The sequence below is a fragment of the Eutrigla gurnardus genome (genome assembly GCF_963514095.1).
Source record: "Eutrigla gurnardus genome assembly, chromosome: 11".
In the NCBI taxonomy this organism is placed as follows: Eukaryota; Metazoa; Chordata; class Actinopteri; order Perciformes; family Triglidae; genus Eutrigla; species Eutrigla gurnardus.
This window is the reverse complement of record NC_139925.1, coordinates 11,901,135-11,921,444: the sequence shown is the minus strand read 5'-3', so window position 1 is coordinate 11,921,444 and position 20,310 is coordinate 11,901,135. Positions and strand designations below refer to the sequence as shown.

At 42.3% G+C, this 20,310-nt stretch overlaps 1 protein-coding gene across 1 annotated transcript in view; it reads right to left on the bottom strand.

The window, feature by feature from the left end:
* LOC311021239 (protocadherin-15-like) overlaps positions 1–20,310 on the bottom strand; it is a 180,109-nt gene that overhangs the window by 100,685 nt on the left and 59,114 nt on the right. The window contains exons 4-5 of the mRNA XM_084021693.1: positions 12,451–12,465; positions 10,927–10,992 (exon numbers count right to left, since the gene is read on the bottom strand). Of these exons, the coding sequence (XP_083877819.1) occupies positions 10,927–10,992; positions 12,451–12,465 (81 nt within the window). The remainder of the gene's footprint in view (positions 1–10,926; positions 10,993–12,450; positions 12,466–20,310) is intronic.

Below are 20,310 nucleotides of genomic sequence, written 5' to 3'. Positions count from 1 at the left end.
TTCCAATAGCCAATCACACCATCCAAAAACAGCCGGGGGCCAGTAGGAACCACTGATAGACTGGTTGTAAATCCATCTTGTAGATGTTAAGATATTTCACTGTATAAGGAAAAACTTTCACCTGCATGTGTACTGCTAGATGAAAAGTCTGTGAATTCCCATTAAGGTCCATCCTCTTGGGACAATAAATGCTCGTTAAAAATGCCACAGCAATCCATCCAATGGTTGTTGAGATATTTCAGTTTAGAAAGCGGACCAAACAGCCGATGACCCCGAGAGCAAAGGCAAACTACGGCCACTCCACATTAACTCTTAAGGTCAAGTAGGCAAGGTAGTTGTGTTGTTGCCGAGCAACAATTGGCAAATGGAGGCAGCTTTAGCTCAGGAGGTGTCGTGTTGGGTAAAAACAAGGTTAGTGGTTTAATCCTTGAATAACCTCAAATTGCTCCCAGTGTGTCAATTGGTGAATCAAACACAAACAGAGACTGAAAAGGGAAAATATGAATGTAATCCATTTACCATCACCATTTTAAATCTTGATTTACTCTCTACAACTACATTTCCATTGTTGGACGTTTAATTTGTATTGCTTGAAAATTAGATGCTAACATGAAATATGAATGACCAATCATTTTAATGTCTGTTCAGCCTAATGGGAGGATTAAACTAATCCACAATCTCATTACAATATGCTGGAAATTAATTAGTGAATGCTCCATATCTTATTAACAGACGGATGCAAATTACCAGCTGACAAAACACATAAATCCAACAATATGGACAGCGTTTAGAGGCGTTTCTTGTTTTTAAGGAGAAGCCTTGAAAAATGTTTGCAAGCACACACAAAAACATATATACAGTGTGTGGGTTCCCTACAATGGAGAAATTATTGATTTCCTTCCTTCAATACACCGTAGATGCAAAAACCCACCAATGCCCACCGGTACAAACCTCTGTATTTCCCCAAGCTGTGGTTTAATGTAGAATATACTATACAATCAGTTAGATGACAATTTTCCATCACAAAGCAACAACCTTGAGCCTTTCTGTGGACAATGAGCCGTGTGCAAACTACAAAGACTCAAGGAGGTTTTGATTAACTTTAATTTTATCGCAATGTTAACGGTTATGAGACAGAAAATGCCAGCATCATTAAAATCGCCCCCGGGCATTATGCTGGTGTCCACAAGCTTGGCATCATTGTTTCAGTGGAGCAGCTCCAGCATCTCTCTATTGATGATGCCATCAATACAGCTTTCGGGGGGAACTATCTGAATGTCAAGTGAGATGCAACATAAAAAGCTTGATTTTCTGTTTCAAAAATCTCACTATTTAAATAATCTGTAAACCGTTTCCCCTGTTTATTATATTTGTGCAGGAGATTTTACTGCGGTGCTGCTTGTGGGGGGACAAAATGTGCACACACCCGGACAAAGATACAAAAGGCACTAACAGTGGGCAGACCTTATTTGTGCATTGCTCATGCAGAGGCCAACAAGTTATTTTTTATGTACTGCAATCATCTCTGCTGTGCCACAGAACAGTGTGGAAAACTAGCAACTGCCATTCTGCTCTGTAGTCTCTCCACGTACTTACAGTAGGGAGAGATGCAGCATTGGAGTACACATGGATTCCCTTAGAGAGATATGGATAAATAAATGAAAACATAGATTCTTCAATGACACTATTAATCTACATTGACAATCCCATGATATTCTAGGGTAAACCCATTGAATAATGCAGCGAGGGTTGTGCGCCAACACCAGGACCCACTCATAAAAAAAGCATTTCATTCCATCAGCTTTAAAAGAAAACCAAAAAATCTGGTGATAGAAAACAAACAATTTGGCTGAATTTAGCCGATCATTTACTCAACTTTTTTTTCTCCCTCTGATCATGCATGAAGTAAACACATTAAATTAGATTAAGCAATTTGACTCGGAGCTTATTTGCATCTGAGAGACTGAGAATATTACATTGATATTTAAACCAGTGAATCCAAGTATGTTTATGCAAATAATATTACAGTGCGTCGTAACACATGAAAGGCCTGTTTTATAGCGTAATCAGGATAAGCACAAAGTGATTTACAACCAGGAACGCAAGGAAGGAATTATGCTGACCATTTATCCCCCCAATATTCTATAATCGCTGTCTTTATTTGCATATCAAACATTCAAATATGCTCTCCACTTCTAAAGACAAACAATCGCATTAACATGACTAGTGGTGTCATTAGGGGCAAGTAGATGGGAAAGTACAGGCTGCCACCCAATCTAAAGCTGATTAACAAAGAGCTTCAACATTTGGAAACCAGACAGGATTTACCAAAAAGTCATAAAAATAATGGCAGCATTCAGAGATAAAGATGTTGTACTGAGGTAGTCAGAGTATATGTAATGTTACTGAACCTCACTGTGTGCCCTGCCCCTGTTTTACTCTCTAATCCACCAGGAGCAGGTGCAGTGCACTAATCCCGCCTTTCAGCTACGCTCTAATTATATATTGATGACCTCGCAATCATACACAGAGAGAGAGAGAGAGAGAGAGAGAGAGAGAGAGAGAGAGAGAGAGAGAGAGAGAGAGAGAGAGAGAGCTATAAGAACACGTTCAAACCCTAATCAGACATCTGCAGAGAATGATATAGTCTCCACACACACACACACACACACACACACACACACACACACACACACACACACACACACACACACACACACACACACACACACACACACACACACACACACACACACACACACACACACACACACACACACACACACATACACACACACATTGCAAATGCTTGAATACGGGTGCACACAAAACAGCAGTGCATGTTCTGTTTACAGAGTAACAGATTCACAGTTCCACAAAACACATTGGCCACTTGAACAGATTTTCCTAGATGTTTCCTCTGTTGCTAAGTTGCAATTACTATGGAAGAATTGGCAAAAGCCAAACCTTACAAGAGTAACAAACTTATTTTTTAATGTTTTTTTGTTTTTGTTGGTTTTAAATGGAAGTTGTTTGTATCTAGTATCTGATTCAGTGCATTCGGTTTGGTGAGTGGGTGGATAATAAAGCACTTTTTGTTTAATGCAAACTATTTTGAAGTGAGCAAAAGAACATGCAGCTCTGAGAATCGATGCAACCCGGATTCTTCAGGGAGTCGAGGGTTAAGTTTTATGGATGGGGCTAGAACAGGTTCAATGGCGTTGTTTGTTCCTACCATGTAGCCAGGTTGCTAACGCTAGCTCACCTGCCTAGAGTTATCAAGCTAGCAGACTTTCAGTTTCTACCTTGACTGTGTTGACACCAATTTTTAAACTGGATGTTGTCATTGTACTGACAATATAGCGTTATGGGTTTTTGGCTGGGCCTAAATTGCAGGATGCGATCATAACTCCTCATCACTTTGTTCCCATTTCAGAAAGATTGCTTCCAGTGTACAGCAGTAGAACAGTAAAGTGCATATATCATTTATAATGAGCAGACGGGAGTAATTTCAATATACAAAATGAGTCTGCAATGTAACATACATAACGGTCTGTAGGAACTGAACTCAACAAGAATTGTTATGACAACCACAATGAATGCCCTGCAGCCGTTGTGAGTTTGTTTTGTTGAGTGTATTCATGATTTATTAGGCAGATATTAATAACCATGTCCTAAAAGTAGCGCATAGGATAGCCTGTATTTGAAAAGCAGAAGTTGAATTTGTCGTTTCCATATTTAAGTAATAAAATATGGTGCAGCTGGATTTTCCTAATGAACTGATGGGGCTATATGCCATGTACATTTTTGTACAAGTAACAAGACTTTTTCACCCCGCTTGGCAAACAGGTTACAAATTATCCCCTTGCTATTTGTGCAGGGCCCCACTAAAAGCATCAATTTGCCCCCCTGCTGACAACTACTATCGTGTGTAAGTGGAATTCAGGGTGTTTTGAGATTCATCAAAATAAGGCGAACACCTAACTGGAGTGTTGGGACTAACTTCCAGGTATTCCCTCTGGGATGTAGTGGACTACTACTCAAGTACAAATACTTCAAAATTGTACTTAAGCACAGTACTTCAGTAGCCTAAATGAACCAATATGGGTATCAGTATCAGGTTCGATATTGTGTCAATGTACTTGTAAAAACTACTTGCACCAGATACCACTATGGCAATGTGACCTTAACCTCCCATCAGTCGAGCCCAATAAGCCACCCAGCTGCGACAATAACCTGATGCACAAACATGTTAAATCCATCGTTTATCGCCAGCTCCAGTGTATGTGCATAACAGCCAGTTCCCAGTAAGTCTCCAACACATCAATTAGTTTAGCTGTGAGGTTGGAGCTGTGTGTCTGACTGGCATAATCTGTCAGGGTGTCTGCCAGTGTATTGCATGCCCGGCATGACATTAGCAAGAGTCCGGTCGAGAGAGGGGGACAGAGAGAGAGAGAGAGAGAGAGAGAGAGAGAGAGAGAGAGAGAGAGAGAGAGAGAGGTGATGATGATGATGATGAGTATAAAGGCAGCAGTAAAGTTGTAGCCGTGATTGAATCAGTGCAGCCCCAAAGTTAGCAACAACTTCAGCTCTGCCACAGTTATGGTGGGCTGACCTTTAAGGGGGACCAACAGAACTCGTTGACAAGCCGCTCCTCTGGGTTTTGCTCAGCTTTTTTTTTATTTTTAAGTGTTTACCTCATTTGTAAAAAACAAAGTTGAATGTTTAATTGTCATCAACAGAACCATGTTGTATTTTCAATGTGTTACAGTCAGAAAGTGAGGATTATCTGATGAAAATAAAACATAATTTTAAGGTAATCGTTGGTGGTGTTATTAAGTACTCACATAGGTACTCAGCATCGGCAGGTACTCAAATATAAGCACTAGTACTCTGTCTAAAAAAAGTGGTATTGGTGCACCCTTACTAAATGCACTTACACTCCACCACGGCTTGAACAAGAGCATAACATAGTGAACAAGTTTAGCTCTAAAAGTGCACCAGATTGATTCAGTTAACTTTAAAATGTACATTTCCTGGGGAGTGTGCCTGATAGACAGGCACCAAACAGAATAACGACACAACATGTCAATGTAAAGGAATGAAGCGACAGAGAGTACAGTCATACTAATGACAGGCTCGGTGGAGAGAAACAGTGTAAGGAATTGAATTAACTTTAAGGAGAGGACCTAATGAGTTCATGGCGGCTGAGAAAAACTCTCACATAGACTGGCTCAGCTCATTAATTGTTTAAACCTGCTAACACATTTAACCCCTTCTAGACCTCCCTTTGAGCTCTTTAATCCTGGAGGTAAACCAGGAGACAGAAGACCTGTTTCGCTCAGGAGGAAAGCCTGCACCATCTCTACAAGAGCTGCGTGGTATTTAGTAGCCGCCGCACTCATTTTCTCTGCTCCATCAGATCTGTGAATGCTGCATCTAGGCTGCTCTGTGGCCAGTTGTCTTTGGTCTATAAACAGAAGCGCAGTCTGAACGGCATGTACAAACACGACATTGAAAGCGAGGCGACGACAATAGACCAGAGAAAACAGCTAAAGGCTAAAGTTTTAAGTTGATCTCTTTGTTCGTCTCCGTACAGACACTTGCACAGTTGTCACATCACTTTTTGTCAGACAAGCTTGGCGCGTTGACTTTAGTGCAAACTCAGAGATGCAGAGGCAGAGAGGAGACGCAGATTTTGTTTCCAAAAAGAGTGTACTTTCCATCAAGTGAGAAAGGGCATCAGGTGATGGAAGGGTAAGGAGGGCTTTGTGTTTGAGAGCCGCTCAAGTTATCATCTCCGTCACTATCTAATTCAAACAGAGCGTATCATTGTTTAGGACCTTACTTAACTGGAGTTAAATAATCTCCACACCTTTAATATGGAGGGAGACATCACATCAATACTCAATATGCCATAATATTAACAGCTTGCTGTGCAAACATGAAATTGTTATCACCTTTCTTTTGAAATGGCTTTAAGACCGGTGGTGACTGTAGCCTGCAATGGGAGGCTTATAGAGACTTAAGGATGTTGTCACAGCAATTACTGTAAGTCTACTGTAGGTGCATATTGCAGTGGCTAAAGGTTAAATCTGGAACACTGGCATGGCTTGCCATAAACTTGCAAAAAATAAACAGTTTCCTAAATCAGTTTAATTGCCTACTAGATGAAAAACGATATACTGTATACCCCAGGGCATCTAAGGGAAAAACAACTCCTTCTCTAAGTAAGTGACTGTTACAAAGCAAACAGTACAATAACCAAAGTTGTTCCTCTAGGAAGGAGTAGGTTCGATAACCCATCAAAACACCTGTTCTGGTCATTCAATTTGGGAAGTGTTTAGGGTCATGACTGCATCACTTTGACTTCATCAATCAAGATGGGAGCCTTCCTAAGATGCAATGATCTATCAGAATGTTGAGTGAGTCTACCTTGGCAGATATAGGCCACAGAAAAGAATGCTAAACCGACTCCTTTTTAATAAAGCCCTTCAGTGACTCTCGTTTCAGAATTGCTATAAGCTGTTGCTCAATATGCAGAGGGTTGAGCAGATCCTCACACACTTCAGGCAACAGATACAAATCATGAATTTGCAGAGACGAGATAAAAGCAGGGAGACGGCACACTCATTTATGGACACACTGGTCTCCCAACTGCTGTTGTAGGAAGCTCTGCGTCAATAAAATAAATATTGCCTCCCTCTCTCCTCCATATCCAGCTACCCCTATCCTATGAGATAGAAATCTCCTCAATCTGATTAACTGCTTTTTGGATTTAGCTCATGGCTGAATAAGCAAAGGAGCCTATAGAAAACCAGCTTTGTCTTCCGAATCGAGCCCTAGTCTGCAACAAGCCAGTTAGAATCTATGCGTCATGTCTGGCACCTGTCAGTGGCTCTGCAGAAGCAGCAGCTTGGATAAATTAAACATGTTACGCTTCATTTGAGCAACTGGGTTGCATCCCCTCGTGACTATCTGCTTCTTTAAAGTGAAAACCTCCACGAATAAAACACAGCATGCTGAAGGGCGGAAAGAGGGAAACTTGGACCAAGAAAATCGTCTGATTTAAAAAATGTCTAAGCCGAGGTCTATTGTCTTAACCGAGTCGTATATAATACCACCGTAGACAATGAATGAATGAACAACTGAATGAGCAACGACAGTTGTAAATGTTATCATGTTTCCGAGCAACACATCTCTTTCACAGGGAATGCTGGACTTTCTTGGCTCCCATGACTGATGTCGAATTTGCTCTTTTAACGAAACCAAGGAGAACAGAATTTTAAATCCATTTAAATCCGTTTGTCTATGTTTTCTGATCTTGGTCAAACACAGCCAGGCAGACAGGTGTGTTTGCTTCTCGCTGACATGGATGACCATCACGGCAAACCGCTCAGAAAAGATCTCATTACGTGTCATTTGTATGTTTTTTTTCTGTGTGACAGAAGAAAAGAAACACACATAGGAGGGTAATTGCTTGGCTCAATAACGGCTGGGTGCCTGTTTTACATTCCATTATGGGGGAGGACGGGTCCTGGGCCGTTTTCATCACGGAAAGATAAATAAAAGGACGGCGGAGCCAGAAGAGAGCTGTATCCCAGGTAAATGAGTGCTTTATGAGGAAGATTAGCGCAAATCCCTCACCCACACACAGAGCATCGGCACATGTGGGGCGAGGGAGGCTTTCAGATGCAGGCTTGGCTACCTCCATCTCACACATTCCCCCGGGAATCGATCAAAGCCCCAAATCACAGCGGCACACAAAGAGAGGAAGGACTAGGTGAGACAGCATGACAGTCCGAATCGGGAGGCTATTGCATTGACGAATGGTGGCCTCAACTGACACAGAGCCACCCAATCAACTCTTGGGATACAAATACGCATAGACGGTGTATGCATTCTATGCACACACACACACAACTTCTCCTTCAGAACCAACCACAAAGCAGTGCCCAGAGCACATACTGCAGGGAAGTGGAGCATCTGTGGAGTTGTATCCTGATTGTATAAACAAGCTCTGGATTCCATCTTCAATCAAAGCTGCTCATTAAACTCTATTAACCTGCAGAACTAATATCTGCAGGGAGAACTGAGACAAACACACACCTGCTCCATTTAAAGAGTGTACATTTTTCATTCTCACATTGAACATATAGCTCCTCCCCAAGCAGCAGTTGGCACACGCTGATCAGCACAGAATGCAGATGAACACTCATAGCAAGGAGGAAGGTGAGAGAGGAAAAGAAAAGAAAACTGGAGACAGAGAGAGAGAGAGCTGAGCAGTTGATGCAGGTTGAAGGAGAGACCAGAAGAAGAAGATCCCCACCCTTGTCACTGTGTCATGGTTGTTGTGTCCTTGGGCAAGACACTTCACCCAGCTTGCCTCGTATGAATGTGTATGACTGCTGTATATTTGAGGTGGTGGACGGAGGGGCCGTAGGCGCAGAATGGCAGCCACGCATCCGTCAGTCTGCCCCAGGGCAGCTGTGGCTACTATCGTAGTTTACCACCACTGGTGTGTGAATGAATGGAACCTGGAACCCTGTCAGAGTGATTTAAGTGTCTAGAAAAGCACCATACAAATCCAATCCATTATTATTAAGAAGATAAAGAAAGAAACGTAAGAAAAAGAGGAGCGGAATAGTTGCTACGGAACGCCACTTTATCATTTAATCAGCTGAGTTGTCGATGGCGACGGATTTATCGATAAACCGGTTTAATTAGCCTATTGCAGATATACCACTATCACATACCCTGTCTGATATGTGCACATACTACATGCCAATTTCCGAATAATTTTATACAGTAAGTGCTGCTGGTCTACTCTGGGGAATATATCATTACATAGCTTGGCCAGCAGGATGCTCATAAGCCACTCAACCCGGTATAATGTTATACAACACAGAGGTTTTGGCAGATGTCCTTGAGGCAAAATACAGCTGGAATCATGAATTTTAACAGCAACTTCACTAATGGTCAAAACTATAACCCAGCACACAAATGACCAATACAAAACACTGACACATTACACATTAAGACACCAACACATCACAAACACTGACAAAACAATTTTGCATTGTGGAACTCAAACAGAATCTTAATGAACAACTCAGTCCAGCATTAGGCTTTGGGCAGGCATGATGGGAAATATACTGGGAGGGGTTCACCACTAGCTTATTAGCAGACTTTCCCTTACTCGTAGCTCTTGTACTCGTCTTGGTTTTGAGTCACTGCATCTCCCAAAATAACACCACGGTCCAATTCCAGCCTGAATGTGCCTTTTTTCAGGCTAACTTTATTGAAACAGGGCAGCTAATACTGGTGCCGAGTGCAACAACTTAGAAGACTGAGGATTGTTTGAATTATGTGCAGATCAGATATTGTGAAGATTTTAAAAAAGAAAATAGGTGAACATTGTGGTTGTGGTTGGTATTTGCCATCCCCTGTGGTTGGCTTGCCAGTGCAGCATTGCAGTATTGCAATATTGCTGGTATTTATTTATTTATTTATTTATTTCGGGCATGTCAGTTAAATCATCATCATCACACTTTGTTCAAATAATACAATACACATGGCCGAAAGGGAAAGCGGGAGAAGCCAAGGCTTATCTAGTCCCGCCCCCATTACCCACAGGATAAAATCGTCATCATAATATTATCTTATAAATTATTGCCACAGCCCTGGGCATCATATCATTAAAGATTTACCTCAAAGCAACTGGTTGACTTTTAAATAGGCTATGTCGAGCTCATGACTATTTCAATGTTGCTAATGATTTGTGAAAAGGCATTATGTTCTGTTGGCAACACCAGTGGCATACATTTGCAGAATATGTCGGTGAAGATAATCATTCAAATTCAATGGGCCAATCATTGCAGGCATATAAACATGACCATAATCATTTTGGATAGACAAGCACAAAATAGACAAGCAAAAAAATCCTTATTTGATATCTAGAATTAAATTCTGATGAGTTATAAAAGGAATTGTAGATATATTTAAAAAAATAAGTGTCACTAGTTTCAAATCTAATAAATGCAATATGAGATTTAATTTGTACTAGTCAGAATTTAATTTGAGATAACTAGAATACGTTTCATGATTGTAGATACATGCAAAGAACATTGCCGCTTGTACGAATTGCTTTGTCATTACTTAGAAATGCAATTAATCAAAAGGACATTGTGGACTTGGAATTAAAAACACATCAAAATTGAATCATAGACATGTGTAGTTGAAGTTTGAATAGAAGTCAGTGGTCAAAGTGACCCGTCCTAATTAAGGTCACAGATATCTACAATGAACATTTCCACTCTTAAGATTCATTCCACTCTGACGGGTGGGAAATGAATTGTAGATGTCTTTAATTAGAATTGCCACTCGTCTAAATGACACCATGGGTATGTGGGCCACCGCTACTGATTAAATGTTAAAAAGGGCTTGCCATAATGTGTCTCTATGCATCAGCGATTCCTGCACTGCCGTAGCACAGGTATACCACAATAAAGGGGGAACACACAACTCATTATTGGAGCACTGTGTCACATCTGTATGCCAACCACCATCTGCATGCACTCAATCAGACACACACACACGCACGCCACCGGGGGAGCAGAACAAATATATACACAGCAAGAAAAACTAGAATGTATTTATCTTTAATTTAAAATACAATCAAAATGACAATGTGTCTGACAAAAACATCTCCCGGAAACCAACCTGCCCCGAGAGATGATCAGCTGAGTGACTGTACGACCACAAGAGCAGCATTAATATGAATTGCATTGCCAATGTAACTGATGCAATCCCAGCAGTGTAATTCCAGCCACTTGAGTGAAGAAGCGTTTACCATGCAGGAGTACGGATTGAAAGTGTAGCGAACAATAGTGAGTGAGTGTTGGTGGGCGAGCGTTTGGTACGTACCGTTGGGGCTCTCCTCGTCAATGGTCACTATGGTTGCAGGGGGGCCTGGTCGGGACAGCTTACACTCTGTATACGCAACAAGAAAAAGGCAAATCAACACCTAAGACACCCGAAGCATCTGTGCTACATTTAAATAATTGACTTTCAGTACATTGTGCTTCGTGGCAGCTTATGAAAATGATTGCGTTTTGTGTGAAGCAGGGGTTTTCAAAGCCGGAGACTGTGGGCCTCCCCGCCAGACAAACCTGAGAAAAAGGCATTCCCCTCACCACCCTTATTTTACTTGCTTATTTGGCTCAAAGCTGGATGACTATGGGAGCAAGATTATAACATTATTATTATATTAACTATTTTACAGAAAATTCAACAGAACAGCTGTATCTCTGAACTAACGCTTTACCCAAATCACACACATTTAGGATGTTTTTTCTTTTCTTTTCTTTTTTTCCCACTACCTTTCAGTGAGCCTCCCTAGGGTGGCCCACTCCCACTTTGAAAACCTCTGGTGGAGAGTAAAACATAATTTCAGAGGCAGATGTACTTTTAACTTCACATATTTTTTTTGACAGGTGTACATTTTATAGGATAAATGTTACATGATAAACTGATATTTCTGAGGATTGAAGATAGTTTAATTTAAATTACTGTTTGAGGCCCAAAGCAGTAAAATATTTAAAATATAAAACATTTCACCAGAAAATCTATTTTAAAAAAAGGCCAAAGCCCTTTGTTGCCTACTGCTGGAAAAATGACCTATTTGATTCATAAAGCAACCAAAAGTAGTTGCACTTCAGCAGTAGAATGCTACTTAAGGTACGCACTCATACTCAATGTATACAATTTTAATGGAGTTATATACAACAGGGGCTTTGATTCTTCAAGTACATTTTGCTGATGATACCGCATGTACAGTAGAATTTTGAATGAAAGATTGATGTGAAGTATGTCAACGAGTTACGATAGAATCCCTGACATTGTACATATTTCATCAGACTGAGGAGATCTAAAATGTTGTATCGGTGTCTTCCTGTCATGCCATAAGTTGTCACGTCGACATATCTTTTATTATAGCAGGCGACATCCGCGACTGCTACCGCACAGACATCAACGGGGGGTGGACTGTACGATACTGACACCAGACAAACAGGGTGGTCAAAGCATGTGGCAACATCACAGGCGACGCGCTGACGAGAGCGGGCTTCACAGATGGTGAGGTCACAGCAGCTAGATGGTACGTGCACATGGAACACAGGTAATGGCAGCTTGACAGACAGCGCCAGATGGGGCAGCAGGAGAGGTGGAGAGGAGGAGACAGGAGGATGGGAGGCGTCGAGTGCGGAGGAGTAGGTGCCGTGAGGCGACACGCTCTGCAGCCGATGTGAGGAAAGTTCAGGATTAAGTGTCTTTCGACAGGTGAGAGAGAGGAGGGGGAGCCGGAGGGGGAGAGAGGAAAACGTGAATGAGAATACAGGAATGTAATGAAATAAAAAGAGGAAAACAGACAACGGATGGTTGCCCTCTTACCCTCATACTGCCAGTCTGAAGGGGTCGGGGGGTTAGTGGAGCCAGAGGAAAGCAGAGCAGAAGCATGGAAGAAAAGAAAAAGTATAAAGTACAGTTGGTTCAGTAACAGCTGTTATGTTAGGAAAGGAGGAATAAGATCATTATAAGACCAGATATTAGAAAATAAGAGAAATGGGAGGCAGTTTCAGGTAGGAAGCCTCTGCTAGAGAAATGGTTTATGTTAGTGAAACATACAGTTTTAACACATACTTCTTCCTGCTGCCTGTGCATCATGAATACGAATCAATTCAAATATGACAACCCTTCATCTATCTGTAAGTTAAATGGCACAGTGTTTTGCGGGAAAGGAATAAAAGGGAGGATGGACCTCTTTCTTAAATCCTTCCACCCACGTCTTGACAGATATTGAATCTCAAGCGGCTTGCTGTCAGGTGGTGTCCACTTCCATTACATGTAATCAGAGATGGACAGAAGAAGAATAAAGGACACATGGCCAGCGACACCACACCGACACACCGACAGTCTGTGTTCTAAGGTTACACGGCCACCTTCTGCTGCCTGACTTCACATGTGCAACTCTGCACCTGTTGTCAGGCGCGTAACGATTAAATATCTTCTGATTAAATATGCATGACCTCACCATGCCTTCGCTAATGCGGTGGTTTGAAAGTGCATTTTCATCAGAGATAATAAAAAAAAAAATCAACCGTAGGATGTGAAGTTACTGAATTTTGTAATGGCTGTCTCTAAAGTGCAGATACACGCAATAATTAGCAATTAAATGGCAATGAAATCCTGTTGCAACAGCATGGAGATCCGCACATTCTTGACTGCATTTCCATCACCTTGCTTCTTATTTAAGTCGGTGTGTCACGATCTAGACATTTTCATAAAGCGTTGAACAGAGTAAGCATACGCAACCTTTTCTCATTCAAATCCTTGGGGAGTAATTATGGAAAACATCCTCATCTTGCGCCATTTAAGTCCGAGGTGGACTGACTGGTCGTTTTAAGAGCTCTATGATTCTATAGCAGTCAGAAAACCTGTACCTATCTGTTGCAGGAACAGCAGGATGATCCTTCAAAAGGTGCAAAATGAAGAGAGCAAGTGGGTCACACCTCGCAACTGGAGACATACACAACAAGCACCATCAAAAATAAATATGCAAATCCGAGTGAAGTGCAAAGAGTGTGCACGTGTGTGCGATTGTTTAGGATGAACGTTATACTTGAACTCATTTTTAAAAGGGATCACAGACAGTCTGTTATGTCAGTTTTGCATCCGTGTGTTTCGGGTAAGGAATGTGCGTGTGCACATACGTGTGTGCGTCTGTGTGTGTAGCTTGAAGTGGTAGTCGTGGCAGTAGGAGAGGAAGATGTGAAGAGCCCGCTTTGAACACAAAAGGCGGAACCAAGCAGAGAAAAGGAACAGTGCCTCCCTTGGCGCGGCGCTTACGGGCCTATGTATTGCAATCAGAGAACAAACATGTTGCGCGTACACATACGTGTGAAGAAAAACACAAAGCTCGAAGCAACAAGGTCCACTCAGTCATTAGTTGCAAATTGCAAATTTCAATTCAAAAATCTCCGACTCTTGCTCAGATTTACACCCATTATACACCTGTTTTCTAATGATATTCAACAAGCTGTCTGCCCATTAAGAAGCCTTCTGGAACAATACTTTCCTCGTGGTATTCTGGGTATACAAGTGTATACACAGAAAGCACCAAATAGTCCTACCAATTCTCCTGTGCACCCCCTCCCTGCAGCACTCAAGATATTAATGAACCCACACATGCACTGCAACATACATGATTGGAAAACTACTTAAAGCTTAATCTACTTATCTAGAAGACCATGAAATGAAGAACAGCACAAGGGTCAAGCTGCATAAAAAAAAAAGATACTATGGGAATATGGAGGGTACACAGAATGCAGAGTAATTTGGGGAAAAGGGTAACACTAAATGAATTATGTCCGTCTCAATCAGCAAAAGTGATTGTTGGTGTGTTGTGGCTGTTTAAAAAGGTAATTAGTAGAAAAAAACAATACAGAGCTGGAGGATGGAAGACAAAAATGAGTCTAGAGGTAACATGACGTAGGTGGATGAAAGAAACGTTTCTTGAATGCGGTGACGTTGAGGTCAGCGTGTACGTATTATGGCGACTTACAATGGTCAACAGCTCTATTGGAACTCGTCGGATCAAGGCCACAACTGTTCACATAATGTAAGACAAGCATAAAGCACCACTGGAGAGGAAATGGGTTTAACTGGCTGCCTTGCAGGAGACAATGAGAAAAAAAGGCATCTTCTTCATCGCCAATATAAAGTATATTTCTATGATATTTCCACCTGTAAGATTAGATCTGCATGTTCATAAGCCAAACAGTTGAGACACAAGTAAATCCCAAATAATTAGGTCTAGATAGATAAGTCATTTACACACCGTTTGATGTCCATAATCTATATTCTTCATAACCAAGGGAACATAACTTCAAAGCCAATAACTTGATTCAACTTGTTTTTTTTTTCCCCTCACACAGCAGGAGCATCGCAGACTAACTTTTGGTTTGTTGGCATGCTGCATGAAGTTAGCTTCAAACAGAACAACTGAGAGCTGTGGCCCTGTGCTTATCCTTAACAAAGACTGCAGCTTCAATATTACAGTTTGTACTTGTGTATTTCTAGCTGTTATGGCTGTAGTCTCTCTCTCTCTCTCTCTCTCTCTCTCTGGAAACATTTCTTTTAACGACCTGATTTCTCTGTTCTAAATGAAATGAGTATTAGGTAGGGGTCAGGGTAGAGTCGGGGATTTAAAAGGGGATGCAGCAGGCAGCATTCAGTCCTAATCAGGGCACTGTACTCTTCAGAGGCTAATCCAAAGACAATCAAAAGGTTCTAATTTTGACCTAGGGGTAATTTGCTCTCACCTAAAAAGATCTTCTCACTAATCAACCTAACAATGGTGAGTCGGAGCCATGAAACTTCAATTATAGAATGATAACGGCTCATCTCACAGAGGGATCAGGTGGGGGAATGGCTGCAAGCAAGCTTCAAACCATTTTGTAAAATGATTGTGATTGAACAAATCAGCATTTTCACTTGTAAAACAATGACTTTTTGGGGGAAAAGATAGCGAAACGCAAACATGGCTCGTTTAACATTTCCCTTCTTTAAAACGTGTAGGCCTTTAACCATATTCATGCTGATAATGACTTAAAAATCAATTGTGCTTTGGAGAACCTAAAGAGTGTCTATACTCCAGAGAAAATTATAGCTTTCATACACACCATCAACGTATGTTGTTTTGTTTTCTTGTTCAACCCATAGTTCTTTCATCGTGCTTTCGAAATAATACTGTCTGAGATGCACAACCTCCTGAGAAATGCAAGTCTTTACAAGGCAGCACATCGACCGCTGTATGACAGAAGCAACGGGGCAGTGCCGAGATTCTGCTCGCTGACATTTACTTTCAAAAGGCATTTTTACCCGACACTCGATTCAATAGCCAGTGCTTTCTCGTGGCTTCATCTGCAAAAGTGCCTTTTTAGCAACCAATAAATCAAATTGCTGCTCCCTGGCAGCGGATATGTAACCCCCCCTTCCCCCCTCCCAAAATAAACAGACTTTAAAGGACAAAAAACCCCAAAAGCCTCAATCAATGTGACACACCTTCACAACAAACCTACAAAGGGATCTGACGTATTGTATTTTGAGAACTATGAGGTGCATATGTTTTCACATTTACAGAGAGCAAAACATAATTGACCTCTCTCCGAAGTAGGGGGACTGAAAAGAGAAAGAGGCAGAGCTTCTTGAGAAAGGGCAGAGGCAACGAAGAGGACATTCGTAATTTCTCATCCGTTAGATGGATGGCAAACTGCCCGCTCCACACAAGGTTCCTCTCATCATAAAACGGCTCATACTGTGTGTCCATATGCAACCGTAAATGTTTCTGCCCGGTCATATAAATAACAGACCTATGGTATTAACAGAACCTATGGAAAGGTCCTCCGGCAAGGACAGGAACGTATGAATGGATCTTTTTTTTCTTTTTCGTTGCCAGAACACCAGGTGTCCACTTGGCTGATACTGAGTATCCAATACCGGTGTTTTAATGAATAAGCTGTATGCCTCACTGTGTGGAATTGACTGTGATAATTCATGTATGTGTCGTGCAACAACAGGCTTGCCTTCAATATTGCTTTTCTAACTTTGCAACAACTACCCACACGGACATAGTTGTTATTTAAATCATAAATTGTACAGCAAAAGCTTGTTAATCTGTAGAATGAACAGTATTCACAAGTTAAGTGTGAACCTTTTATATGTGGCAACAAATTGGTCAAATCTGGAATTTGTAAATGGAATCCCAGTCTATAATGTGTATAATATATAAACATAGATCTGAATTTAATAGATCGGCCCCATTGTGGCCACTACCCGATCCAGTTATTTGAGTCAGTATCGGCTTGATATCCGATTCGGTATTGGTATTGCTATAGGTGCTGCCCTCCAGCTGACCTCTGCTTTGACGAGCATCTACTTAAAAAGCTCCAGGTTGGAGGTCAGAGTTATCATTAATCCCAGCGGTGGCAGGCAGCCCAGGACAGGGATGAGTGGAGACGGAGCAAACAGGGACCATGTTTTTAATTTCCCAATTGGATTGATAGTTTACTTTGCGTGGATCCATTTCCAGTGGCATTCTGGGCGAGGTCCAGTAGGCCCTGGCACAAGGGACGGTGAGACCAACAAAGGGGAGCTGGCCAGTCTTACACATTGCCAGGTAATAGCTGCTCATGGGCAGACAGCAGGTCAAAACAAATGAGTAGTGTGTGTAATAGTAAGGGGAGCTGGGGCCATTTGTCCAAAGGGTTGGCTGTCAAAGCCATGCATTACAGTTCACCTTGTCCTGGGTATACGCTCTCAGAGCCTTTACATGTTCATACGAGTGATTTCGGAGAGTTCGGAGATTTTCAGAGAGAACACCTTCTTACAAAACCAATAAAAGTGATAGATAAAAATATAGGGAGAGCTTTAATTAAATATAATAGATGGTAATAGATCAGCAGCTAATAATGCAAGATTTCAAACCCAACTCAATGCAAAACAATAGTCGTGGATCTGTGAGTCACTTCTGTTTTGTGAACAACCAAAACTCTTGCAGAACACCCCATTTACATGTATTCAGTCGTTCATCACGCCCTCCTTACTTCGGAGGGGGCAAAAACCAGCCGAATCGATGTGCAGAACAACAGCGTCGTCTTCTTGCAGCGAGTCTATGCTTGGCACAAGAAACGCAATCACTGCCTCCGTCTCTCTCCAAACCTCGGCCTCTCTCCTAACAAATCACCCCTTCTGTGTGGCCTCTCGCTGTAATTGCGTGTATGTACTCCGACGTAAGATAGAATGTGTTGGTACGAAAATGGAAAGAAAAGTGCGACACAGGCACTGCAGAAAGAAACGCGGAGCGGTGACGGAGCCCACCAGAGAAAGGAGGCGAGAATGAATTCCTGCAGCATCATGGGAATCATTAGTGGCTGATGATGGAAGAGAGAAAGGGATTACTTTACTGGTGTGTAATCCCTCTGCAGAAGCTCCCCCCTCCAACTCTTCTTTAGACTGCACTCTCGCTGCTGCCTGTCTGTTTCCGAACCAGCCAGGCAAGAGGGCAAAGGTTGCAATCACACTCCCGGCGAAGAGTTCAGGACACACACGCTCACATACTGAGCCCCAGGTTGAGCACATCAGCCGGCAACACGGAGCCCCGGTCTCACCAAGAGTGGCCCCCCCCCCTCTTGTGCAGCCCGGAGCCTGATTACGGCCTGCTGGCGGGCAGATTAAACCACCCCCCACCCTCCCCACCCCCATCGGTCTGCTGCTCCCCCCACTCCCCAGGCTCCCGCTGCAGTCAGACACAGTCTGCACATCTGGCCCCTAATCAGACAATCCCAAAAATAGACAAACAATTGTGGGTCAGAAAGGATGTGCAGATGGGAAGAGAGGGAGACAGCCAGCGAGACAGAAATAGTGTGAAGAGGGGAAGGTAGGCCGATATCACATGGCAGAAGTGTCCACAGGCATATTAACTAATCCTCAGCACACACAGACACGGATACAAGCATGTTAGTGCGTGGGCGTGCGTACATGCATTTGTCCTACATCTGGATTTAGCAAGTGGGATTTAGAGGTATGGCTGGTGTGCATCTGTCTGCTCTGGGGTCTCACTTTAAAAAGCGTTACATATGCTGAAAAAACGGGCCCTGAAAGATGCGCACGTCACCTCCCCCGCAAAACTTGTGATCTATAAAAAACAAGAATGTGCCCACCTGCACTGAAACGGCGACCCTTGCGAATACATATATTATGGAGACGGGGGAAATTGGCTACACAGATGGCGAGGTGGTGAATTGAAAGCACTTCATATCACCCGTTACTTTATCATAAACATTTAAAACCAGCAGCACTAGTGATCCATAACTATTCCATAAGCACGTTTTGATTGTATTAAACAAACTCAAATCATGTCTGCACCCCCGAGGGCAGAAGACAGGGTCGGACTACTGACATGGTGGTGATCGTGATCATAACGCCGGTCAAGTTTTCCATCACGAAACTCAAATAAATAAATAAATGATCCACCCATCAAACTTCCATTTTGAAACGGACGCCACCGATCCTCGCAATCATTTTGGAAGCAAACAGTCTGATAGCTGTAAAGACACCTGACGCATGTAATGCGTTATACCGGATGATGGATTCACTGTTGAGACAAGGTGAATGTAAGCAAAAAGGAAAAAAATAAAAAAGGAGGTTTTATAATTCAGACTATTTTTGGGGGCTTTTTTTTCTCATTTCTGCGTATGCAAAACATTCAGTGTGGATGTCAAACATCACACGATGCGAGGTAAGGAGGAGATGCATGGCACATGTATAGGAGGATTATGCATGAAAAATGTCAGCAGCACAGGTGTTAGGAAAAGGAACTGACGACCAGAACACTGAGGGAACGTGGGAGGAAAGGAACACGATGTGAGACAAATCGGTCATTAAAGTCTTGAAAGACATTCTTTGCTTAACAGTTCTTTCTGTATGTTTCATGATTGAGCTATGAGTCATTACTGGAAACTGACAAGCAGTAGTATTCGAAAACACACTTTTGTCTTTAATAAAGAATATATTTCAAAAGATCCCTGCGTGAACGTATTGCTCTGACGAGGGGTTGAGTCGATGCTTTTATCAGGTAAATCAACTAATTGATGAGTTGAAGTCAGCATAATGTTCCCCAAGGTCAGCCCTGTTCTCTCACAGCCTTCACATTCACATTAATTACAAGCTCTAGATTCATATTGGCTCTCTGCTGAGTCAATACATCCATTTCCAGTGGAAATGGATGTATTGAATCACTTTGCAGCTTAATGCCGGAAAAAAAAAATCAGGTTGTTATTTTCTATTTGATTTGAAAAAGTCAACAGAGCCAAATTTCAAGAGCGGGTCATGGGTGAAAAGATGTGGGACGGGTGAGATGAGAGAGGATGACCTTGGCTCAAGCCAAGTTCACCCTTGGGTGACACTGAACGGCCAAGGGGAGTCGGACGTCCACATTCGCCCACATCCTTCGCTCTGATATACACTGTCTCATCCTCCGCTCCCTCATAACAACGATGACACAGTGGGTCATTCGCCGGCAGACTCCGGTGCAATCTGAGCTCATTTGCATGCATGGTAACTATCGCTAATACCGAGCTGCTCCCCCCTTTCTTAATTGTTTCTGTCTGCAACCAGTCAAATTACATGCTGCAGCCACGTCTACGATCAGGCAGAACGAAGCCCACCCGTTACGCTCGCAGGACCATACCA